This window comes from Citrus clementina, unplaced genomic scaffold (assembly GCF_000493195.1).
Source record: "Citrus clementina cultivar Clemenules unplaced genomic scaffold, Citrus_clementina_v1.0 scaffold_9, whole genome shotgun sequence".
NCBI lineage: Eukaryota > Viridiplantae > Streptophyta > Magnoliopsida > Sapindales > Rutaceae > Citrus > Citrus x clementina.
The window spans coordinates 8,398,301-8,423,887 of NW_006261964.1; the positions used below are offsets into that span (position 1 = coordinate 8,398,301).

At 32.0% G+C, this 25,587-nt stretch overlaps 3 protein-coding genes and 1 long non-coding RNA gene across 7 annotated transcripts; 3 read left to right on the forward strand and 1 right to left on the reverse strand.

Annotated features, from left to right (window-relative positions):
• Window positions 1-658: 658 nt before the first annotated feature.
• On the forward strand, window positions 659-4,115 carry LOC18032537 (serine/threonine-protein phosphatase 6 regulatory ankyrin repeat subunit B). Its single transcript, XM_006420440.2, has 3 exons — window positions 659-1,407; window positions 2,947-3,479; window positions 3,568-4,115. The coding sequence occupies exons 1-3, from the start codon at window positions 726-728 to the stop codon at window positions 4,102-4,104; spliced, it is 1,752 nt and encodes a 583-aa protein (XP_006420503.1). The 5' UTR covers window positions 659-725; the 3' UTR covers window positions 4,105-4,115.
• Window positions 4,116-9,895: 5,780 nt separating this feature from the next.
• LOC112101143 lies at window positions 9,896-18,312 on the reverse strand. The gene is made up of 3 exons (XR_002907233.1): window positions 18,225-18,312; window positions 13,276-13,277; window positions 9,896-9,906 (listed from the first exon to the last, which is right to left on the reverse strand). It is a non-coding gene; the product is annotated as an uncharacterized LOC112101143 (long non-coding RNA).
• On the forward strand, window positions 14,842-15,710 carry LOC18032994. Of its 2 annotated transcripts, none has more exons than XM_024191574.1 (2): window positions 14,842-14,968; window positions 15,307-15,710. In XM_024191574.1, exons 1-2 carry the CDS (start codon window positions 14,861-14,863, stop codon window positions 15,640-15,642), a joined length of 444 nt encoding a protein of 147 aa, XP_024047342.1. In that variant the 5' UTR covers window positions 14,842-14,860; the 3' UTR covers window positions 15,643-15,710. The 2 variants fall into 2 exon arrangements, with proteins under 2 accessions (XP_024047342.1, XP_024047345.1); XM_024191577.1 differs by lacking the exon at window positions 14,842-14,968 and adding an exon at window positions 15,077-15,150.
• On the forward strand, window positions 18,309-25,300 carry LOC18031367. Of its 3 annotated transcripts, none has more exons than XM_024191562.1 (5): window positions 18,309-18,704; window positions 20,443-20,547; window positions 20,692-20,748; window positions 21,160-21,484; window positions 25,226-25,300. In XM_024191562.1, the coding sequence occupies exons 1-5, from the start codon at window positions 18,420-18,422 to the stop codon at window positions 25,258-25,260; spliced, it is 807 nt and encodes a 268-aa protein (XP_024047330.1). In that variant the 5' UTR covers window positions 18,309-18,419; the 3' UTR covers window positions 25,261-25,300. The 3 variants fall into 3 exon arrangements, with proteins under 3 accessions (XP_024047330.1, XP_024047334.1, XP_006420509.1); XM_006420446.2 differs by lacking the exon at window positions 25,226-25,300 and having other exon boundaries at window positions 18,316-18,704; window positions 21,160-21,270; window positions 21,384-21,666; XM_024191566.1 differs by lacking the exon at window positions 20,692-20,748 and having other exon boundaries at window positions 18,314-18,704.
• The last annotated feature ends 287 nt before the right edge of the window (window positions 25,301-25,587 follow it).

The following is a 25,587-nucleotide window of genomic DNA, read 5'->3' on the forward strand; positions in this document are numbered from 1 at the left end:
AACAAACAAAAAGAGCAGAACTGTATATGGAATCCGATGGAAACGTGATAAGGAAGGCTGCAGTATTTAAAGATTGAGGATATGGCTATGCAGACTTTTTCAATGTTAAGGACAAAACAAAAGAAGAAACCATGGTCAACTTTAATAATTAATTGGTATATATATGTTTTTGTCTGAGTTCTTAAAAATATTGCGCCACAGTTTAATTAATTTATTAATTAAACATACAAGCAACCACAGTTGAGAAATTGAATAGTTTGCCAACGAGAATGACTAATCTCAATTTATTTATTTATTTAACTAAGAGAGCATGAGGAAGAAATCAAGGTGAAAAATGTTGATTCTTGGCTTTTTTCCTTTCATTTTTCCCTCCACAATGCTCTCTTCTCTATGCATCTGCTTCATCTCTGTTTCACCTGCTATCTTGCTGCAATCGATCTTCTGCAATCTCTCTCCATTTAATGCTCCCACAACCACTTCTTCCACCTGGTTACCTCTCATTGGATTTGAGCAAATCCCCATATTAATTTGGCTTGGCCCGGAACCAGATGGGCCCGACCCGTATTGTTTCGGTGTCGTTACCCTGTCAAAAAGCTAGAATTTAAAACGTGTGAAAAATACTACACTTTTCAAGTCATATATACATACATATCAGGTTTAGAAGAAGATCTATGAGTACCTCCGAGATACTGGGTACCCTTATCTAATAGATCAACTTCGCCAACATGAATCCTGTTTCCATTGAGATTGAGGAAGCTCCATTATTGGACAGCAATGGTGAAATTAAGCAGCAAATGGACCCAAATTTTTTCAAAGCTGCAGCTGCGGGCAATTCGGAACCGTTCAAAGATATGGCAGGAGAGGTAATTGAGAGCTTGTTAACAGCAAAGACCAAAAACACAATCCTGCATATCAACATCAAATTCGAAGAAAGAGAAAACGTGTCAACGAAGTTCGTAGAAGAAATACTTGAGAAATGCCCATCGCTGCTACTACAAGTTAATGCCAAAGGCGATACTCCACTTCACGTTGCGGCAAAGTTCGGCCATTCTGATATAGTGAGGGTTCTTGTCGAAAGAGCAAAATTACCTAAACATGAAAATGAAGAGCTAGAGAGCAGGGTAGGAGCTACCAGGCAGATGATTAGGATGACAAATAATGAGAAGAATACAGCACTCCACGAGGCAGTGTGTCACCAAAACGTCGATGTGGTGGAAATACTGACGAAAGAAGACCCTGATTATCCATATTCTGCAAATAATTACGGCAAAACGCCACTCTACATGGCTGCTGAGTCTCGGTCTTCTAATATGGTGCTTGCCTTATTGGAAAACAGGACATCAGTGTCTCATGAAGGCCCCAACGGAAAGACGGCTTTACATGCTGCAGCAATGAGATCTTATGCCGGTAAGTTTAATTATACCCTTTCAGTAGGAATTTCAATATTGATATCTTTCTATTAATAGATTCTTTCCATAATGTTCAAGTAAATACACCCTTTTAATTCATTAATAAATTATTAATTGCCATAAATTTAATCAGGATAAATTGTCAGATATAAATTAGTATTTTAAAATATTATAATATCCCACATTGAGGAGAAGTAAGAGCAGTTGAATTTATTTTCAATTAATTGTTTGGTTGAATTGCTTACAAATTAGAAGTGAATAATGCAATTATATTTATGATTGAATCAAATTGTGAGACTCATACTGACTAATTTAAATTAAATAAAAAAAAAGTAGATGACGAGTTCAAATTTGAGTTAGGAAAAAGTTATATAGTTTTGATACATGTGAAGCCTTTAAGGTGGGTTTGATAGTTCTATTGTTTTAAATAATGTTCTTTACTGCTATCTCATCTTTCTTCACCAATTTATTTTCTTTTACTATTTTAAATTGTTATCCTTGAGTGCATGGAACGACCTACCCCGAATTTTAAAGGTGAATCTAACTACGGTTCACATATAAATTTAGATATCTTTTTACAATGGATAACTCAATTTCTGACCATCAATCTAACTATGGCTCACATATAAACTTCAACGGCTGATCGGCGACAAATCGGCCACTGTTTGATGGCCAGAAATTGAAGTGACTGCCATCAAGGACAAATCCCAGGTGACGACATGGCCGAAATCCGGTGAAAACTCGCCGATTTGAGTCGTCCCGTGACTTAACACGGGTTCGTGGGGTGGTCATTGGCCGTTTTCCGGCAACAATGATGATGGGGGAATGACCGGCGTCGTCTAGGAGTTCGGTCGATACCCTCCATCGCCGGAGATGTGGTCGGAATCAGAAGCAGCGATTCAGGCTTCGTTAACGGGTTGACCCAAGCCATTTCCTTTCTCTTCTAACCCGATCGTGCACCTTCTCTCCCTCACAACTCACTTAATCCAATTAATGACTCAAGTACCCTTATGAGAATTAATTTTCTGATTAATGATAAAAATAACCTTAATTTATAAGGAAGTTAAGCATTGTTCTGAAGGAATTAATTTTTCTACTGTGAAATCTTCCAAAAAAAAACTAGTCTTTAGAATTGTAAATGTACTGAAAATTGGTCTTTTGGATAACTAAGATAGGGAAAGTTGGTTTTAGGATAATTAGATTTAACAAATTGGTCTTTACAATAGTGCTTCAAACGTGTCTTAGTGAATTCTTCAAAAATTGTTATTTCTAGATGCAAACTCAGGGAAATGATTGCAAGTTTTTATTTTGTTAAATAACAAAGTTACCGATCTGAAGCCATTATTCATCACTCATCGTGTGATTGGTGTTGGCGTTGTTGTTCTAGACCTCTGGCTGATTTGGAATTTAAAAAAAAAAAACTATTTTTTTTCCTCATATCTCCAACATAAATAGCCCCTCAAATTTATGCCGTTTCTGAATATTTACTTTTATTAAAAATTTTCATTATTATTTGATTTATCTTCTGTATTCTTAGTTGATGCTGCATTATCAAAATTACTTGAGATAAAGAAGAATCTGATCAAAGAAACAGACCAATACGGGTGGACTCCAATTCATTACGCTGCATATTATGGAAATTACGGGACGGTAAATTTGCTATTAGAAACTGATCAATCCGCTTCGAACATTGCTGACAAAGATCGAAAGATGACAGCTCTTCATTTGGCAGCGGGCAAAGGGGATGCCCGAATAGTTGAAGCAATTATTTCCAAAAATCCAGAATGTTACGAGCTGGTCGATAACAGGGGATGGAATTTTCTCCATTATGCTGTTGTTAGTTTTCGTGTTGAAAAACTGACAAATCTTCTTGAAAATAATCCGTTAGCGAGGAGTCTTATTAATGAGGGGGATGCCAAGGGAAACACTCCTCTCCATGTGCTTGCCGCAATCCGACCAAATGAATTCGATGTCGATTTGGTTAGGAAGACTCAAGCCAACTATGACGCTGTCAACAAACAAATTGTTAGTGTCAGCCACATTTTTAATTATGGCTATCCTGAGCTCAAGGTAATTATTTAATTTGTTCTTTCAACTAAATTATTAAATTTAATTTTTTTACGCAATTAATTAATATTCAAATGTAAATTAATTACAGGAAGAAATCCAAAAATTATCCAAAGATGTTGGCAGAGGACAATATTCAGACGGTGTTATATGCATAAGAGAATCAGAAGACCGTGCAGTGCAAAAGTATGTTACTGAAGAAAATTACAAGGATACGAGAGCATCGCATTTGGTAGTGGCTGCACTCATAGCAACAGTAGCCTTCGCAGCAGCTTTCACCATTCCTGGCGGTTATAGAAGCGAAAATGGAACTGCAATCCTGAGGAGAAATACAGCTTTTCAAGCATTTATAGTAGCAGATTCCATTGCCATGGTCTTTTCTCTTTCTGCCGTCTTTACTCACTTCTTGATGTCTTTTATAATTGAAGAAACTAAAGATTTCAATGAGGATCTGCTCCTCGCTTCCGTTTGGTTCACCATATTTTCCATGGGAGCAATGGTGATTGCATTCGTTACGGGAACGTATGCAATGTTAGTACCTTCTTTAGGCCTTGCTATTATCACTTGTTTAATTGGCTTGAGCTTTTTCTTGCTTGTGATTTGGATCGTCAGATTGTCTATTAAATAAGTAGGACAAAAGTAATTGATTATAGTGAGTCACCATCTTTGTTTATCAATAAAATGATTGATTTTCATTTTAACATAAACATTAACTAATTTACTCAATCTTTGCTAATAATGAATCATTATTTTAATTGTACATTGATCACTGATGTTTTAATGAAAATCAAATTTGAGAAACTGTCTACTTTGCTGTTAATAATTAGATTGAATTGGTGAGAGGAAGTCAAAATCAAATTTAATATTTCAAATTGTTTGTACTTTTTTATGTTGATGGAATAAAATCTTGATCACTTTGTCAAAAAAAATTGAAAAAATTTATCTCTTTGTATAATGCGTCATTAGAAATTTTTAATTAGACATGATTAAAGAAAATTTATGATGCGTGTTTAAGGGTGGTGTCTATATATATATATATATATATAATATGTTTGTTTTAATAGGTTAATATATTGTCATCGGAATTTTATTAATATTTACAATAAAAAATTTATCAAAACTATTCTTAATAAGTCTAGTATGACATAGTTTGAATTTCTACCCTCATATAATACTATAGGGATGTTTGCTCTACTTATATTAATGAAGAAGAAATTTACTCCTATCCAATTTAATTAGAAGGAAACCGGGTCCAATAATAATTAGGACTCAAAGGTTGCCCTAATGGGCTAAGAAAATGAGTATTTATATAAGTAAATTAAAATTTACCATTTAATAGAGATAATGACACATCATTTTAAAGTCAAATCCTACGTCACCAAATGAGTTGAATTAAGACCGAGAAAGACCAAAAGGGGGGGGGCGTTACTTTGGAGGAATTATTGCAACCATTGAAAACTAACAAACGAAATGGTTGAGGCTTCAGAAGCTCCGGCACATGATGGGCCAAGTTCTGTTCAGCCCGTCCAAGCTTGATAGGGTTTTTATGAGCTTAGGCTTGAGCCTGGACTTGTCCAAGCTCAGCCCATTTTCCATTCCTTTTTGGCCCCACCACTGAACAGAAAGGAATCCCAACCCCGAGTTAGCCTAATCGTCTGCTCTCTGCTGAATTCATGGAAATATGTGTAACTGTAAACCAAAAACAAAATCGACTTTGGATTCCTAAAGATTGTGCAAAGCAAGCGCATGAGCCGCTCCATGGCCCAAAAGGCGATTTTTGGACCATGATAAAGCGGCAAGCCTGTATTTACCAATAAACTTTAGGTGAAGTCGCTATATTTCTCGACCTTAGTCGTGAGATTTGATCAATTAAAATTAAAATTTAGGTGACGTTTTGAGATAATATTACAACAGTTATTTTTAATTGAAATTAATTACTCTAAAATAAACTACTAAATATATGGTTTCAAATTCAAATGAATTAGATTGTATGCTATATATCACAAAGGACTCACTTCTATAAACCATTTAATCTATCACATATAGCATCAACTGTACCTGATTTGGTTTGCCTTTGCCATCTACTTATATATACTAATTTTAATAGGATAATTGATAATTAAGTCCTTAAAGTTTATCTAAGATTAAACTACCTCAAAGACTTCATTGAGTGATTTTTAACTAATTTTGTTTTATTGATTCCCCGAATTCAAATCCTATGGGAGGTTGAGGGGAAAAAAATGATTTGTGTTGGCTAAGGTAGATTCTTTTTAAGAAGCACTAATTAGAAAAAGAATTTTAATATATTTATATAGATGGCAGCTAGTTTTGTCCGAAAATTCTTTTTAAAATATCTTTAATAAATTTCAACAAGCAACAAGATATTCAATATGTGAGAGATTTGAGATGAATTAGATTGAAACTAAAAAACAGAGTCTCTTTGACAGTATATTAATAGTGCATTTATTAACTATGAATCCTAACAGGCAAGAGTTATTATGGGTTGGAATCAAAATGTAGAAGAATAAATTGTCTACTTCAACTACAAGAATCGAGATCGAAATCAACAGTATTTCAAATTTGATGTGTTTATTTTATCTTAAAATCAAAATAGATGGTTGTAAGTTACCAAAATGGAGTAAAAAGAAAGTTTTAATTTTCAATAAAGATAAATAATTTTTACTCTTTATTCTCATTTCTCCATTCTTATTCCCACCTCTTCTATCCAAATGAAATTCCTACTCATTCTCAAATTTATGCAACTCACTCAAAATTTATTTATATTTCTTTGTATTTTTAGCAAGTAAATATTATTAACAATTCTCATTCCTCTTTTTTAAATATAAAAAATAAATGCATTAATGACATTTATTAAAATAAACACATCAACAAAATCATGTGGTTGTCTTAAAATTGATTTAAGAACCCACATTGAGAATTTGTTTCCTTCTAACTTTATTTTGACTTTCAGAAGACACGACTCCACTCCCGCATTAAACCAATGGCAAGTGGATGGTTGCTGGCTGTGAGGAAGCCACTTTGAATTCGGTGATTGTCACCCTTATGAGTTATGACCACAAAAAAGGAAAGTGGCTGAAAAAGCAAATTACTCATTTTTTTTTTAAAAGGAAGTTTGACCGTAGACTCTATAGTCTCTACTCATTGTGAGTTAGATTCTCTCATTACTACTTACTAGACATGTCACTTCTAATTGTTAGTCGCATCAGGGAGCCTATCTCCCCAGTAATTTTAGTATGGTGCTTGTTATACATTATTAAGAGAGTCTGCTACTCCACTGTTCCTGATGGCCACAGGGTTGGTGGTACAAGACCCCTGCTTGTATGCGTCTAGAATGAAGTACCGCTGGGTTTGCCAAATACTTTCTAAATATAGAATAACTATCCAATGAGAAAGCTCGATCAAACTAAAAGACATGAATAATCACATATTTTAATGTTGTGTTCTCTTTGCATCTTAAGAACTCATCTTCGGCTTTGTTTAGGCAATATTTATTTGAATTTTAGTTCGACCCATAATATTTTTGGTCCAACAGTGTTAACTTAGTTTTTCACTTTTGAAATGTAAAGAAAATATATGAAATTTTCTCAAATTATCAATGTAATTAGATTTCTCATTAAAAGTTAATAATAAACAAAAGTAGTTAAAAACACGATCAGCCATTAATACTTATGTAACTTACACTGATCCCAATATATATACGACGGACATGTTCGGCCGTTAGGCAAACAGTTTTTGTTTCCTCTCAATTAGTTGGTAAAAACTATAAACGAAAGAGCGAGACAGAGAATATTGAAGCAAAACCATCCATCCAATTACACTACCAAACAAGAGTGAAGAGCCTTTATTGTTAAAATGTTAATTGCTTAAATAAAAACATTAGTTTGCATGAATTTTGTGTGTGTGTGTGTGTGTGTGTGTGTGTGTGTGTGTGTGTGTATGTATATATATATCCTTCTTTAGTACGAGTGTGGTGAAATATAAGTGTGCAACCCAAGAGGGGGGGTGAATTAGAATTTTAAAAATTATCCTAGCAAATCCACACAACAAGCAATCTAATGACTTAATAAAAATTGAAAGCAATAAGTTCAATCAAAGTACAATAATTAAAGAGCAAGGGAAGAGAAAGCAAACTCAAGGATTTTTACGTGGTTCGGCAATCCCCGCCTACGTCCATGCCTCCAAGCACACCGGGCTTGAGGATTTCACTATCCAAGCCTTTCCAAGGCTTCAAACGATTACAATTGACTTCAAGGTGTCAATGAACCTTTACAACAAGAGATTATATCTCCAATCTCTTCACCCCAAGTGTTTCTCACACTTGTACTCTCACAATTTGATGTGAAATGAAAAATACAACAATTAATCTCTCTTTAAGAGTGGATATACAAATTGAAGAACAAAGATGATTTAATGAATGATGATTCACGAAGTTGAAGCTCAATATATGTTGTGCGCACTTGTTCTTGCTTGCTTGGATTGCTTCAAAATGAGTTGGATTTGAGTTCTTATAGTTTGAGCTCAAAAACTAGTCGTTACTCACATTCCAAGCGTATCCGGTTTGCCGTTTATGGAATTCGGTAAGCCGGATTTATGTTACCGTTAAAGCAAAATTCAAAATTTTGCCTAACCGGCTTGTCGGATTTGGAATCCGGTAAGCCGTTTTCGTTCTGGACGCTTGCTGCCCGTATCCGAATTTCCAGTTTTCAAAATCCGGATAGCTGCTTGATACAGTAACCTGCACAGTGCACTATTTTTTGAAATTACAGTTTGACCCCAAAACTTTATAAAATTGTACTACAACCCAAAACGTTATGAAACTTTACAAATAGATCCAATTTCATAATTTCTAAATAATGCTTTGTTTATACCAAAACTTTCTGAAATTATGATATTGCCAAAGGTGCTATGACACTTTTCAAATAAGTCCTTTACCAAAATTTCAAGCAATACTTGTTTATTTCAAAGTTTTCAAAATTCTTTCAATTAAACCATAAACTTTGAAAAACAACCAATTTCATAAAATCATTTTTCCATTAAATATGAAACATTTATAATGTGAAAATAATAATTTATTTAAAAAGAATAAAAACAATCAATTTCATGAAATCATTTTTCCATTAAATATAAAACCTTTATAATGTAAAAATAATGATTTTATTTAAAAAGCATATTAAATAATTTGGGCTTAAAAGATTAATTATTCTTAATCTTGTTTGTTATCATCAAAATTAATATTATGGAAACATATATGTCAACATGTGGTTCAATAAAGTTAGTGCATAACGTTATTAAACCGCACAACTTAAGAGCATATTCGCATTAAAACAAATGAAGGCGTCCGCCCCTGAAAATGATTACGTGTGTGTGTGTGTGTGTGTATCTTTTAATTTATTCAAGTTATAAGGATATAATAGTGAGCTATCACAGACAATTACACAAATATTTAGACGAATGTACAGATAAACGAATTATTGATTTCTCATGCCGACATATTAGGAAAAAATATCAGTATACTAAAGTATCACATAATGATTTATACACATCTTTTTAACATGTACACAATCAATTCAGATGTTGCTAAGGGATTTTTATTCTTGCTAGGTAAATTATAAATTTACTCCCAGAAGAATGATTAAATACATATAATTTAGGTTCAAAATACTAGAGGTGGGCACGGGTCGAGTTGATAATCAACCCGACCCAACCCACATATAGAATGGGTTGAAAAAATTCAACCCAACCCAACCCAACCCATTAAATTTTTCAACCCAACCCGCACAGTTGTGGGTTGGGTCAGGTTGGGTTGATTGGGTTGGACTTTTGAAAAAGCTCATTTTTATGGTCTAAATAAAAATAAATAAATTAATTAAAAAATTAAAAAAAAAACACAAATACTAAAATTCTTACAGCAAATCCAATATTTCAAAATTTAGCAATCAAATTATTAGTACATAACTAATGAAAAAAAGTACATAAATTTAAAATCTTGTTTAATACAAAACATTAAAGTCCAAAAAGTGAAAAATTTTATAAGTCTTCCATGCATAGGAAGAGAGTTTCCTAAAACCATTGCTCAACACCAACCAACAGGAGTGTAATGAAGATCAGTCCAATGACATCAAAATCCAGATCAATCCAAATTAATTGACATCAAAATCTGATGTCAATCTTGAATCTATATAACAATAAAAATAAAAATATTAGGCATATATGTTATAACAAATAAATACAAGGAAAATATAAATAGAATAAAAATAAAAATCATAATATAAATATTTACCTGATGTAATTGATTCATAAAATGCCATATCTTCAATTGAAGATGTATCCTCTTCTACGGCAATACGAGAAGAACAAAGCCAATTTTGCCCACATATCAAGCTCTCTACCATTTTAGGACTCAAAGAAGCTCGAAATGGATCAAGAATGCGTCCTCCTGTACTGAATGCAGACTCATAAGCAACTGTAGATATTGGGATTGCAAGAATGTCTTTGGCTACATTAGACAAAACTTTATACTTCCCACCATTTACCTTCCACCAGTTCAACAAATCAAATGAATCGTCAAAGCAATTTTCACAATTATCTAATAAATATTTGTTCACTTCATTTTTCAACTCTACACCATTCTCTTCCAGCTGTTTCTTTTTCCATTTTGAAAGTTTTGCTACATTGGCTAGTCTATAATCAATAATATCACTTTTTTTCTCTGACTCGGATGGAAAAATGACAGCATTAACAGATTGGTTTTGGCTACCATTATCACATCTAGGGTTATTATTTGTGTAAAAGTCATACAAAGAAGACAATAAGCCCTTAATCACTTTTATGAGCTCACACACAACATTTTCATCATACAACTCCTCAAAACAAAATTTCACAAAACTCAATTTATAACGCAGATCAAGCACAACAGCAACAATTAACGACTTATTTAGAGTGTTAAGGGAACCCCAATATTTGTCATACTTCTCTTTCATCTTCTTGGCCATTGCACTCAAATAAGAATCATCACTTAGTACCAATCCTTTTAAATTTGACTCTATAGAATGCATCTCATGAAAATACAAATGTGATGTAACAGACAAAGAAGCACTAAATTTTTTTGTAATTTCATAGAAATTCTCCAAAAAATTATTCAACACACTTGCATTCACCCAATCTATAAGTTCCGATGGCCCAATCCTTTTTTTCCACCCTATTTCTCTTCAAAATAGGATCTATAAAATCCATCATCATCCTCCAATCGTTCAAAAGCTTTTTGATATATAAGAGCACTCTCTAACATCAAATAGGTGGAATTCCACCTAGTAGAAACATCCATCACAACAATACATTTAGAATCAAGTTTTTCATGCTCAACACATTTTCTAAACCTTACTAATCTAGCCGGTGATGATCTTACATATTTCACAGCATTGCGAATGCTAGAAACATAATTATTCATCTCTTTCAACCCCTCAGTCACAATCAAATTTATAATATGTGCACAACATCTAACATGAAGATAATCACCATTCAACATAAGCCCACCCCAATTATTCAGCTTCTTTTTTAAATAAAAAATGACCAAGTCATTCGAACTTGCATTATCAACAGTAATTGTAAACACTTTATCAATACCTCATTCAAGTAAGCAAGACTCAATCAATTTTCCAATTGTATCTCCTTTATGATCATCAATCTGGCAAAAGTTTAATATCCTTTTATGAAGTTGCCACTCATCATCAATAAAATGGGCTATAATAACCATGTAATTCAAAATTTGTATCGAAGTCCAACAATCAGTTGTTATACAAACCCTATACTTATTACGAGCAAACATTTTTTTCAAATTATTCTTCTCATTTAAGTACAACTGATACACATCTCTAGCAACAGTTCTCCTAGAAAACCGATCAAGTTTTGGACAAGCTTTGCTCATAAATTTCCGAAACCCTTCTTTTTCAACAAAACTAAAGGGCAATTCATCAATAATTATCATCTCAATTCTACGGTCCTCTTTGCTACAAGATATTGCCACAAGATTACTGCCACCACCAGTTGTGTTATCCTCAAACACCAAGGTTTTTTGTTTTAAATCAACTTTCCTATCAGCATAGGCTGTGCATGCTGCCAAATGATTCCATAAAGTACGGGTCCCAATAAATCTAGAATGATACGCATACACTTTAGAACAGTAGTTACACTTACATTTTGTATCATTCTCAAATTTTTGTGTAATGTTCCCATACTTTTGACGCTTTTCCACATTTTCCATTGCTTGCATGTGTATTAATAACACTATCAGTTGTACTTTGAGTTGTTGAAGGTGTAGAGATATTAACTCCTGGATTACTGGATGAATTTGCTTCCATCTACAAGGAAAAAATTCCAGGCCATGAATATTGTCATTATCCTATTAATAATTAACAAATAATAAAAAAAATAACAAATAGTGGTCACAGCAAGCTTAAAGCTCTTTTCTTAATACCTTTAGCCATGTTTGGATACTATGATAAATAAATATGATTAAAATAATTTTATGAAAAAAATCTATCAGAGATAGAATACATATGTGAATTTGAGAGCATGACTAGTTAATACTGAAAATATTTCTGCAGAACAATGCCCAGGAGATGTTTGTCGAAAAGCCTTTTCCCTAAGATTATAATAATAACAATTATTTTATTTATGTTAATCCAATTGTTGATTAAGCTTGACACCATCATAACAACCAAAAATTGACCAACTTTTATCAATAAAAAAATATTATAAAGCACTAAATCATGAAATCAAATGAGCTAGACATTTTAACAATAAAAAATTGATCAACTTGTTTCAAAACAATAATAAATTAGTAAAATAGAAAGAAGAAAGAACCTCAGCATGTGACGATGTGTAGTTTGGGCAGCTTTTGAAGAAACGTTGTGAGTTGTGATGTTGTTGTGTTCTATGCGTGAGCAGATGAGCAGTTGTTCTTTAAACAAGAGAATTTGAGTTTAGGGTTCAGAGAAGTTGCTAAATATGTTTTTATATATACGGGTTGACGGGTCGGGTTGGGTTAAAAATTTACAACCCGACCCAACCCGCAAACAGTGCAGGTTGAAAATTTAACAACTAAACCTGACCCGTAAATTTTATCAACCCAACCCAACCCGCAAAAATTCATACGGGTTGGGTCGGGTTCACGGGTTGGTCGGGTTAGTGCCCACCCCTACAAAATACAACCAACAATGTAACTGATCAACATTAGAAAATGATTCATGGTCTCCTATTAGGAAAAATATCAACCAGCAATGTAACTTATCAACATTAGAAAACTTGATATAGACATGGTATTAGAGATGTTCCCAGTAGAGCTTGAGCATGTTGGATGCATGATAATGGAGATGCTCTTTAATAGAGTCCCGGATGCATTGTGATCTCCTTATCAGATTATCTATAGATTGATCTCCAAGTTTGTTATGGACTAGTTGTTGTACCATTATGTTGTTGTTGGAATGAAATTATATCCCTGTGAAAAAAAAAGAAAAAAATTCTAGCACATTTGTATTCACCCGTTGGTATTAATGACATTAATGTTTTTTATACAAGTAAGAGGGGGGCGAGAGAGATCTGCTAGAAAGAATAATATATTTACATGACGAGTCTAGCTACGTTGCCTCGGACGATGCCTTACATGACACATATGTGACACAACAATGCCTTACATGACACATATGTAATAGACACCTGAACTCTATAATTCTTGTATTGGAAGCAAATCTCCTTTAAATTTATAATATATTATAAACACAGCTAACAAAATTTTATACAATCCATTTAGCAAACATGAACACAACACGAAAAAATAGGTTTAGATTATTAAATTGGAAGCAAATCTCCTTTAAATTTATAATATATTATAAACACAACTAACAAAATTTTATACAATCGATTTAGCAAACATGAACACAACACGAAAAAATATGTTTAGATTATTAAATTTGACACAATTATTAAATAAGTTGTACCCTTTTTAAATTTCAACACAATTTTTTGACTTCTCGAGTTAGGTTTATATTCTTAGCCCATCTACTCAATTAATGAAATGGTTATTACGAAGGATAAACATTTATGTGCTATTCTAGATGAATTTAAAACTTAAATGGTGTAAATATGTAATATTTCAATTGATATATATATTTTTATGATACCGATATATAATATTATTTAGATATATAAAAATTGTAAAATTTTTATCAAATAGGGGCAAAAATGATTGATATAAATCATGTTAAATGAGTATTAATTAAATAGATTATTAAGTCATGACACAATTATTAATTAATGAGTTACGTTGTGTCAATTGTTTATTTTACATATCAAACTTAAAATTTTAATATTTAATACAATTATTAAATGAATATCTAAATTACTCTGATGATATTTTAAATTTCGCATGGCAACGAAAACCACTTTGTCATCGGTTTTGCCACCTCTAAATTATCACAATAAATAACCAAGTCATCGACTTGCTGTTTTGCCAAGCAATCACTCAGTATCTTGCCACGTATTTGAGTCAGAGGTCAAAACCCCGATTGTCGTCCTTCAATTGAAGGATGATTTTGTTTTGGAGCTGGGCGTGGCAAGAATGCATTATCGGACCATTATTACTTATATCATTACAGAGCAGTACCTGAACCACGTGACCTCCCACCGCTTTTTTTTTAAAATATATATTTATTTCTTTTAAAATACCGATAACACCCCCGACTGTCTCATTTTACATAATCATACTCTAAAAGGGCAAAAATATCCTAAATAAAATATATATATATATTCTCAACTTTATTATCAATCTTCATAACAAAGTTGAATAATAAATCAAGTGATATAAAAAATCGAGTAAAATAATAAGTCAAAAAGTATTAGCTTTTTAACTTGTAAGCCAGTGGTTCAATAATATCTACGAGAGAATGAATTTGAGCCACATAAAATTTATTATATTTAAAAAATAGTAAATTTGTCGATCGTATATTTTTTACATACTGAAAATAATTTTAAAAAAAATTAAATTGGGCATTTTGGCATTAACATATTTTTATATTTTGATGTTATTTGGAGCGAATTTATTGCAATTGCCTCGTTTTTCGCGGCTTCCGGTTATTCCTTTCATTCGCTTGCTCTGTAGTAATAGCTACTAGCCTACTACCACACACACACAGAATGGAACTGCGAGAAATAGAAGAACAAAAAAACGATGTCGTTTTACCGAAGAAGAAGAAGACGAAGATGAAACTGAGAAAGGAGAGAAAGCGAGAGGAAAGAAAAGAAAAACTCAAAGAAGAAGAAACTGAAGAATTATTGCAGGCCCACTGGAGGCTTTTGGTGGAGACATAATGTTGAAGATACTTCAAAACCTAAAGGCACGCAGCGTAGCACTGACTCTCCTTGTATCCCGTGCTTGGAACGGCGTCGCTTCAAGCGACACCCTTTGGACTCCCAGGGTTCATTTCCTTTCCTATTCCTTTTTTTTCCCAATCTTTTTGCCTCGTACCTGAATTTAGGTTTGTTTCTTTTTTCTTTTAAATTCAATTATAATCTGCCTATTTGTAAGGCATTGCTCATAATTTAGGCACTCACTCATGTAACTATTCCCTGGACTAGTCACAAGTAAATGATAATCCTGGTAATCCTATATTCAAACATTTCTTAGCATGCATCCAAGCATCCAAGGCATTTGTTGTGTGTCCTTTCCTTTACTCTGCAGCTTTCAACTATTTTGTTGGAAACTGAAATGATCAATTGATTGGATGAATGCCTTTGAATGCCATTTTGCCTTCAGGTGGTACCAGAGTATTGGCTTAATCTCGACCCCTACTGGAAGGGTACTAGCCCTCTAATGCACCGTTACTTTCATGAAGATGGGAGTCAAACTGCAGATCCTGGTGACGAGGTATGGGGCGGGCATGAATGCTGTTACTCTATAGTTACCAGTGTTGTTGGTGAAGGAAAGATTAGGGAGCACTATGTTAGAATAAACCGCTGCTGGCTGCATATGCTTGTCTCTAGGAAGAAGGACTGGAGCTGGGAAATGTCGAATATCCTCTACTGCTACTCCAGTGTCCCTGATGGCCACAGGGTTGGTGGTACAGGACCCCTGCTTCTGTGTCTAGAATGAAGTGCTGCCGGGTTCGCCAAATAGATATAGAATAACTTTCCAATGAGAAAGCTTGACTAAAGTAAATGACAGGAGGAGACTCATACTCCAATGTAGTGTTTACTGCCTTTTATCAATTGACTTTTTTTTTTCCCTTTTAATAAAATAAGGCTTCTCATTGGAAGTCCTTTGTTGTAAAAGGTCATAAGTGGTAATTGGTACTTCGTTATTTCGCGGAATAAAATAGTTAGAAAGTGTTTTTGGATATGCAATGGACTTATAAGTTTTTAGCTCTCGTGCATGCTCCATGTGGTTGCTTCCCTCAACAGAAACATATTTACAGAGTAATTTTTATTATTATTTTTTTTAAAAAAAAATTGGGGTACAGACAAAGTTTAAATTAATATTTTTTAACTCTTATTTTTCTGGAACCCAAATTATAATTTTTTTAATTTTCTAAAAAGGTTAAGTTGTGGTTAAAATTTAAATTAATATTTAGCTTTTATTATTTCAGGATTCAAGTGGTCAATAAAATAAAAACAGTTGATGTATATTAGATCAAGCACCTCTAGCCCTAGTAATATATTTTTACATTATAAATTAATGTTGCGCGTATAATTAGGTTCGGCAGCCTAACATTTTTCATGAGAGCCTGTCCAAGGATTTTTTATAAGGGTTTAAGAAAAAAAAATTTATAAGAGATTTGATCCTTTATTTTTTTTAATATAACTTATAAATTAAAATATAAAAATAATAAAAATGAAAAGAAAATTTAAAACCCTAATTCATAAATTAATGATGATTAAAAAATAAAATATAATGTTAAATTATGTCTTAAGTTTTAATTAATTAAGAGGATTCTTAAATTAGAGAACTCAATATTAAAAAATTAAATCTGTAAATTTTTATTTACTTCTTTTTTATTTATTATTTTATTTTAAATGGTTAATGTCTTTAATTGAATGTTATTATTAATTTATTACAAATTTATAATAATTTAAAAAAATAATTAAAAAATCTGTGGAAGCTCAACTCGGCCTTTATATTTTCCTTTACATGGATTTGCGGATGGGCTGGAAAAGTCAAATCCGGCTCCATCAATTTGCCATCCTTACGTATAATCATGATATTTTGATGAAATTAAGAGTAAGGACATAATCTGCAAGCATTTCCATACAAGTCCTTATGAGAATGTTGAGGACTTGTGAGAGATTGTTACACCACCTTAGCCCTTTGTATGTTAAGATGATGAGACAATGTTCTATTAGGCGGTGAGAGTAATAAGTCTTATAGTGAGAATTTTTTTTTGGAGGGCAGCCAAAAACTTACTTTCTTCAGCTGAGAATTTGTGGAATAGGAAGATACTCCATGAGTCTACCTGCCAGGTATGTAAAATGGAGATAGAGAATGTTGTTCATGCTTTAGTTGAATGAAAAGTTGCCAAGAAAGTTTGAAGGCTATTCCATTCTGATAATGATATTCATTGAGCCCCTGGGTAGGATATTTTGAGCTTCTTGCATGGCATGAAAAGAATGAGAAGCAAAGTTGACTTAGAATTCTTTGTCTCGATTCTCTGGGTGTAGTGGAATGCAAGGAACCAATTGTTGTTCAAAGGTAAACGGGAGAGTCCCCAGATTATTGTGGCTAAAGCTGAAGCTGTGATGGAGGCCTACAAGAGGGTGTAACCTTCAACTGTTGTAAGCCATAGAAATCAGCAGAGAATGTCTCAACAAGGGTGGAATCCCCCTCAAGAATGATTTGTTAAGGTCAACACTAATGCAGTTACCAGCTTAGACAAGAATCTTGTTGGGCTGGGGGCTATCATTAGAGATGAAACAGGGCAAGTTACAGCAACTGCAATCAAAATTTCTAAATTCCATGGAGATGTCTCTTATGCTAAGGCAGAAGTTATGGAATGGAGCAGCAGGTGGCGAAAGAAGCTCTTGTGAAAGATTTAATTGTGGAGTCAGATTTGCAAGAAGTAGTCAACTTAGTAAATAACAAGGAGGGCAACATATTCGATATCTTTTGGGTGGTATCGGAAATTCAAAAGTTAAAGGAAAACTTCGATCATGTTGGTTTTGTGTATACGCATAGATCTTGTAATGCCATTGCATATTCTTTAGCTAAGTTAGTTTTAGAGAAATGTGAAACTGTTGTATGGAAGGGTTCCTACCCTCTACAAGTTATGTATCTGTTCTCTTCTTTAAATTAATAAAAATCTCTTTTAAAAAAAATATATAAGTCTTATAGTGGGATTCACAGCAATGTTAAAAAAATTAAGTAAGATATATTACATTTAAAAGTATAACTGAATTTTATTATAGAATTTATTACTCTACAGTATAACAAATTATCATTTAAATATCTTATAAACTCAGTAGCTGATGAGACAACTCAACACAAGTTTTTCACAAGAATATCAATATGTAAAATAATCAAAATTTTATCATTTAATAGTTTAATTAATTTCATAGTATGACTCATAATATTATCAAATGGTAGATCTTCCGAGATGGTGCGTCCGCCATATAAGTTTTTCTCATTGCATTTCTGTCACAACTCACAAGACACAAGGGCAGGGATTTAAATGAAAATGGTACAAATTGTTTTTCTTATTTGTACTTTACCAAAACTAAGGAGAACAATGGTTAATATCCCGAAAAAGGAAAATTACAAGACGACGTGTCGAGTTGCCTACATTCATCACCGCTGCTGAGCACACCTGAAGAAGGACGAGCTCTGTTCCCCATCATCTTCCAGTCACTCTCTCGCTGTCTCTGTCTCAGTATCACTGAATGGAGCTGCAAGAAATGGAAGAAAAACTGCAAAACAGGGACGTTTTACTTGAGGTGAAGAAGAAGAATAAGAGGAAAAGGAGAAAGAAGAAGAGAAATCGAGAGAAGAGAAAAGAAAAAATCGAAGAAGAAGAAGACTTATCGCAGGACCCACTTGAGGTTTTCGGTAGAGACATAATTTTGATGATACTTAAGAACCTCGACGCACGCAGCGTGGCACTATCTCTCCTCGTGTCCCGTGCTTGGCACGGTGTCGCTTCCAGCGATTCGATTTGGTCAGCCAAGGTTAAATTTCTTCTTTTTTTTTTAACCCTTTGGCTTGTAATTTGTATTTGAACTTGGGATTAGTTTATTTTGTATTGATTTAGTGCTTTCCTTGGAGAATTTTTATCATTGGGTTGCTCTAATTTCACAAATGGGTTTTTGTTGTGGGAAAATTGCAATGGTTATATAATGTAAATGTTTGTCTAATTTGGCATGTGTTTTGAGAAAGTCTTGATTAAGCTTGTTAAGTATTTGTTTGCTGTGTGAAATAATCTTAATAGTAATCCAATCAGTTTTGTCGTTTAAGTTTCAATTAGGTTCCTACTAAATTGTCTTCTCTTGAATGACCATATGGGTATCATTACCACGAATTTAGCATACCAACATTTATTTAACCAACATACTGCGTTCTGCAAATTACTGTCTGTTGAATGACCATGCATTTGGTTTTGATTGTAATTCAAAATTGGTTGTATTACATTGTGAGTGAGAAAGGAAATAGCTACAAATTTTGTAGAACATATGGGATTGTTGAATGTATGGGAAAGTGTCTGTGCAATCTTCAGATTTTATACAAATAATCCTCTTGATTTTTCTGCTTCCAAATTTAGTATTATTTAGTCTATGATTATTATTTTGTTCTATTCAATTGTATCAAATGATGGAAACTTAAAAAGAGGCATGTTATGGTTCCCATCTAAGTGGATATGTCTTGTTGGGACACGGTGGGACTCTAAGGATGTAAAAGAGTTTTGGGTTTGAATCCCGCTCACATATTAAAACAAAGAAAAAAGAAAAAAAAATGCATCATGTTTGTATATGTAATGCATTTAACCTCACAAAATAACATTTTGTGGTTTGGTCCTTTGTAATTTTAACTGTTTGACATTTTACCTCTGAATTAACATTTTTCTTAAGCACCTAGAAGTCTCTGTGAATTTGGCCCCTCGTATTCCCAGTTTTGGCTCTGCCTGTGGTTGGACCCCCACCCAATAACAACTAAATAAATAAATATATGATGTGCTAGGGTTTTTTTTTTTCTTTTTTCCACATTGTATTTATTTGTTGGTTGAAATCCATGCTTTTTAGAGGAGAGGCCAATGAGGGGATATTATGAATCACTGGGTGAGTTGCAGTTACATAAGATGTGCATTCTTGTGTTTGATTTGAGAGAATAAGGCAATAAATTACTTAGAATATTGTTTGCAGCTTCCCTTACCAACTAACTCGCCAATAAAAGGCCCGAAAGAAGAGAGAACATTGAAGCGGAGAATATCTTATTGGCTTTAGTTCCACGTTACTCTATTAGCTGGCGACCTGGCCCTTTTTGTGGTTTGAACATGACTACTGGTCTTTTCCTTTTCAGTGAATTTTGTTTTGTGTATTTAAGCTTTTTATTTCATTATTGATATGACTTTGAAAACTTGTTCTGGCCTTTGTTCCCAAGTTATCCAGCAAACTGTGTTTTATGTGTCTTGTTTTTGAGATCCATATTGCTCCAAGAGCATTATTCGGTGAGTTTGCTCTATGAATTTAAGAACTGAGGTGCAATGCCTTTGCGGGCTTCTATTGCCTTATAACCAATGTTGCTTTCTTTGTTCTGACAGCATGACTTCTGAAGTATGTTATAGTTCAGCTTCAATTATTTTCCCTGCATCATTTGAAATTAACCGGAAGACAGTATAGACCTGTTTCTGAATTTTTCAACTTCTACATTTAAGAGTAAGGATAATTTACTTGAGTTTCCTGTCCATTTTAGTGCGAGGAACTGTGGCTCGGGAAAGCACACATACCTTGTTTGGCTCTAGTCCAGGGATTACCAAAGCTGGCCGCATATTCGTTGTCTATCATGGATGGAAAACGTGTGAGTGTTGAGCAATGTCCTTTTGTTACTCCTGTCTCTCATTTGATTCACTTGCTCTCCAAAACACACAAACAAACACATTTGTTATGCATCTGTGCACCAAGCTTTCTTTCTTTAACTTTTTTTTTAAAATAACTTTCTTAGACTCGTATCACGAAAGAAGACCTTTGTGATCATGCTTGGGAGTTTCATTTTAATAAGGTATGTATACAGTGCTTCTTATACAATTTTAAGAAGAGGGTCGGGTGACTAACCTATTAATTTCAGAATGGCCATTGACATGGTGCCAAAATTACTGGAACTTGCATGAGCTTGAAATATGCAGATAGAAAAAGTTAACGATTGGATAGGTTAAATATTTTGGCTGACGACTTGTAGCCTAGGTGATAAAATCTTTGATAACTCTGTGGAATGGAAACTCTGTGAATTATAATCTGCCTATTTGTCATGTGCTGCTCATAATTCATGCATTCGCTCATGTATTTATTCCCTGGACTGATTACTATTTCATAATTTTGTTGAATGCTATTACCTTTATCAGTTTCTACTAATTCTAAAATTCCCAAGATATATTTTTCTCAATCCATCTGAAGAATGTCGTATTGCTTTCAGGTGGTACCAGAGTATTGGCGTAATCTTGACCCTTACTGGAAGGGTACTAGCCCTCTCATGCACCGGTACTTTCATACAGATGGGAGTCAAACTGCAGATCCTGGTGACAAGGTATGGGGCGGGCATGAATGTTGTTACTCTATTATTACTAGTGTTGTTGGTGAAGGAAAGATTAGGGAGCACTATGTTAGAATAAACCGCTGGCCCCATATGCTTGTCTCCAGGAAACAGGACTGGAGCTGGGAAATGTCCAACGTCCTCTGCTGCTACTCCAGTGTTCCTGATGCCCATAGAGGCGGTGGCACAGGGCCCCTTCTTCCAATGGGTTAGTACAAGTCATGTTGAGTTTGCTAGATGCTAGATATTACTTCTAAATCCTTCATAATATAGTGTTCATAAGTTTATAAATGCATTGTTGTAAATGACCGTGAGTGTTAACTAGATGCTTTGTTGTTTTGAGGAATATAATAATTACTTGTGCACGTAGATATAAGTAGACTCGTTGCTGCCTCACTAATAAACTTAACAAATTTATATGTGACCGTACTATCACATTACTTTAGATTGAATTGCTAGTGAAATTACATAGGATGTCTAACATCTGTCATCTCTTTAGATTAAAAAATATTGTAATTATGAAATAAAAATTGATAATCGGTAGTAAATATAACTTTTAAATAATATTTTTAAGTTTTTTATCGTATAAGTGTGGAAAAAAATCAATTTAATTTTTAATTTACAGCAGTAAGTGTTTACCAAATACTTTAAATCTTATTTGATATTTTGATTGGTGGTTATATTTTAAAAGTTACTGTATTAGAGTATTTGGTAAATATTTGTTACTGTGGCTTAGGAGTTAAGTTGATTTTATCCTACATGTACGATACAAATTTCTACTTTTTTTGTTATTTTTAAGTTTTTTTATCGTATAAGTGTGGGAAACAATCAATTTAATTTTTAATTTATAGCAGTAAGTGTTTACCAAATACTTTAAATCTTATTTGATATTTTGATTGGTGGTTATATTTTAAAAGTTACTGTATTAGAGTATTTGGTAAATATTTGTTACTGTGGCTTAGAAGTTAAGTTGATTTTATCCTACATGTACGATACAAATTTCTACTTTTTTTGTTATTTTGTCAAAATTATTGATTAAAAATCATATTTATCAGACATCGTTAACTTTTATTTAATAGTTACAGGTTAAAAGCTAAAGCATCTCATTATCAAACAAAACCTAATGTTATAGTTAAATTAATTTTATCCACACACTTATGATAAATATTTTTACTATTTTTGTCAAAATTATTGATTAAAAATTATAATTACCACATATTATTAATTTTTATTTAGTAGTTACAATTTAAAAGTTAGAGCATCTCATTACCAAACAGAGTCTAGTGTTATAGTTAAAAGTTACATCTACCTAATCTCAATACTAAAAACTAAAAAGGTTTTAGTTATAGGAAAATTGCCAATTTCTCTCCTATTGTAATTAATATATACCATTTATCCTTACTGTTTTTATAATAATCAATAATCCTCCTAACAGTATAAGTTTACAATATTATCTTTATTTTTAAATACAGTTTTATTCATATTTGTCATAGATTAAATAAATCATATGAATGGAAATTAAAATAAAAAAATTTATGTATTAAAAATAAGAAGTATATGTTTTGATGTGAAAAAAATTTAAAAAAAAATATTTTTGTACTTTTTTTAATTTTATAAACATTTTCTTATAATAAATATATAAGAAAATTATTATAAAATGATAAAAAATTATTTTAAGAAAACTTGAATGATAAATAAAAAATTATTATAAGATAAATAATAAGATATGGGAGATTGTCAATTTTCCCTCTACAGTAATCAACATATACTATTTTCCCCCTGCTGTCTTTATAATAGCTAAAAATCCTCTGACAGTATAAGTTTACAATATTACTCTTATTTTCAACTACTCTTATTTATATTTATTATAAATTAAATAAATTACATGAATAGAAACTAAATAAAAAAAAATTAAGCATTAAAAACAAGAAATATATGTTTTGATATGAGTAAAAAAATTAATAATAAATTTTTTTTCTTGTACTTATTTATTTTTTGAAATTTTTTTATAATAAATATATAAGAAAATTATTTTTAAATGATAAAAAAATTATTATAAGAAAACTTGAATGACAAATAAAAATTTATTATAATATAAATAATAAAATATTTTGCCTATACTTTTTACATTTAATTTTAAAATAATACAAAAATGTTAATTATAAGAAAATGTTCACAAAATAAATAATTACAAGAAAAAAAATTTATTATTAGTTTTTTTGCTCATATCAAAACATATATTTCTTGTTTTTAATACTTAATTTTTTTATTTAGTTTCTATTCATGTAGTTTATTTAATTTTATAATAAATATAAACAAAAGAGTAGTTGAAAATAAAGGTAATATTATAAACTTATACTGTTAGTGGATTTTTGACCATTATAAAAACAACAGGGGGAGAAATTGTATATGTTGATTACTGTAGAGGGGAAATTGGCAATCCCTCAATAAAATATTTTGCTTGTACTTTTTACATTTAATTTTAAAATATTATAAAATGTTTATTATAAGAAAATACTCACAGAATTAAAAAGTATGAGAAAAAAAATTTATTATTAATTTTTTTCTCATATCAAAATATATATTTCTTGACTTTAATGCTTATTTTTTTAATTTAATTTCTATTCATGCGATTTATTTAATTTATAATAAATATAAATAAAAGAGTAGTTAAAAATAAAGGTAATGTTGTAAACTTATACTGTCAAGTAGTTATTGACTATTATAAAAACATGGGTTAAATGATATATATTAATTATAGTGGGGGAAAAATTAACAATCTTCCTTTAGTTACATACAGAAAACTTATACCAAATAAATTTCTTGCTGACTAATATGTAATTAATTAATCACTTTCCTTTGCCAGGGTGAACAAAAAACAACTGATAATTCTTTCATATTTGGAAACAAATAATCAAGATTAATTTCCTGGGGTCAAATCATTGCCATTTTTTATGGAATTTTTTTTTTATTTTCAAGAGAATTCCATCGTACCATTTTGAAACACGAGTTGTTCTTGGGTAATTAGCTTTGTTCTTTCTATTGTCATAGCAATTTACACATCTCCTTAATTAACACGAGAACGCGTAAAGTGCTGAATGATTAGCTTTGTTTTTTGAGAAAATATCCTATTATATTTCTTTGTTCCTATTGGGGCCAAAGTGAAAATTTCGGAATATTTTGGGGTCAAATCATTGCCATTTTTTATGGAATTTTTTTTTTAAATAAAAAAAGAAATTTTCTGAAGACAATTCAATACAAACAAGACCCTGACAGGAGGCTTGATAGTTGATAGGTCCTAACTTTTTAGTTAGGATAAAATTTAGTCTTAAATTCTTAATGATTTTTAAAAATATGCATTGAATCTTCTACCATTCGATACGAGATCTCAAATCCTATTTAAAATTCGGATATTTTTGTTGACACTAATAATGGAAAGATTTATTTTATCAACCAAACAATAATAGAATGCAAACGCATGATGTCAACCTAATGACTTTGTAGCACCATCATATCAAAGATGGCATGGGGCATGCATTTCCATTATGCTTTTATCAACCTTGCCATTAGTCGATTTATTTTCACTTAATAATAATACAACACCTCAGTTGTAAACATATCCATAGTTTTAAAAAATAAATAAATAAAATCATTAAACTGTTGCCATATTTAGAAGATAACCACTCTAATGACTAATGCAAGCACAATCTTTCATGCCTATAATCGTTCTAATATCCATCACCATAATGCTCATTATTTCCAGACCTGGTTACCATAAATGCTCATTAATTACTCCCAAAATCTGGTTAATGCATGAAATAATCAATTCATATTAAGCTATTGTATATACTTATATCATGACTATATCTATAACTCGATTCATCTCGATCTCAAATTTTGTGAGACTTGATGAGTTCTTGGGTTCACTTTCTTTTATCTCTTGTCGTAGCAATTTACAACCAACGGATTCAGTACAAACGATAATCCTCTGGTCATTCACTGCAAATCAAACGATGATGATCTCGGAGAGCACACACTTTAGAATTTCATTTTCGAGTGACCTTGGTTGGGTTTACTCATTTTTGGTGTTTAAAAGGTAAAAAGATTATAATTTTTGTTTTAACTGTGATAATTCTAGCACCTGGCACCAGAGATATAACTGGTAATTATATGTTGTACCTACTGTTTGAAGGAAGCAGTTTGAATAAATGAATTTTATTTTTATTTTATTTTTTATCAAAAGGGATGATCGAGTGCTTTTTAAGTAACTTTAGCTTACCACCAGTAACAAGTTTAAATTTTAAAAGAAGA

Coding starts and splice junctions, on each gene's coding strand:
- LOC18032537 (XM_006420440.2), top strand. CDS start 726: ATGAATCCTGTTTCCATTGAGATTGAGGAAGCTCCATTATTGGACAGC. Junction 1,408..2,946: donor AGCAATGAGATCTTATGCCG/GTAAGTTTAATT, acceptor CTGTATTCTTAG/TTGATGCTGCATTATCAAAA. Junction 3,480..3,567: donor ATGGCTATCCTGAGCTCAAG/GTAATTATTTAA, acceptor AATTAATTACAG/GAAGAAATCCAAAAATTATC.
- LOC18032994 (XM_024191574.1), top strand. CDS start 14,861: ATGTTGAAGATACTTCAAAACCTAAAGGCACGCAGCGTAGCACTGACT. Junction 14,969..15,306: donor ACACCCTTTGGACTCCCAGG/GTTCATTTCCTT, acceptor TTTTGCCTTCAG/GTGGTACCAGAGTATTGGCT.
- LOC18031367 (XM_024191562.1), top strand. CDS start 18,420: ATGGAGCTGCAAGAAATGGAAGAAAAACTGCAAAACAGGGACGTTTTA. Junction 20,548..20,691: donor CTATCATGGATGGAAAACGT/GTGAGTGTTGAG, acceptor TAACTTTCTTAG/ACTCGTATCACGAAAGAAGA. Junction 20,749..21,159: donor GGGAGTTTCATTTTAATAAG/GTATGTATACAG, acceptor TATTGCTTTCAG/GTGGTACCAGAGTATTGGCG.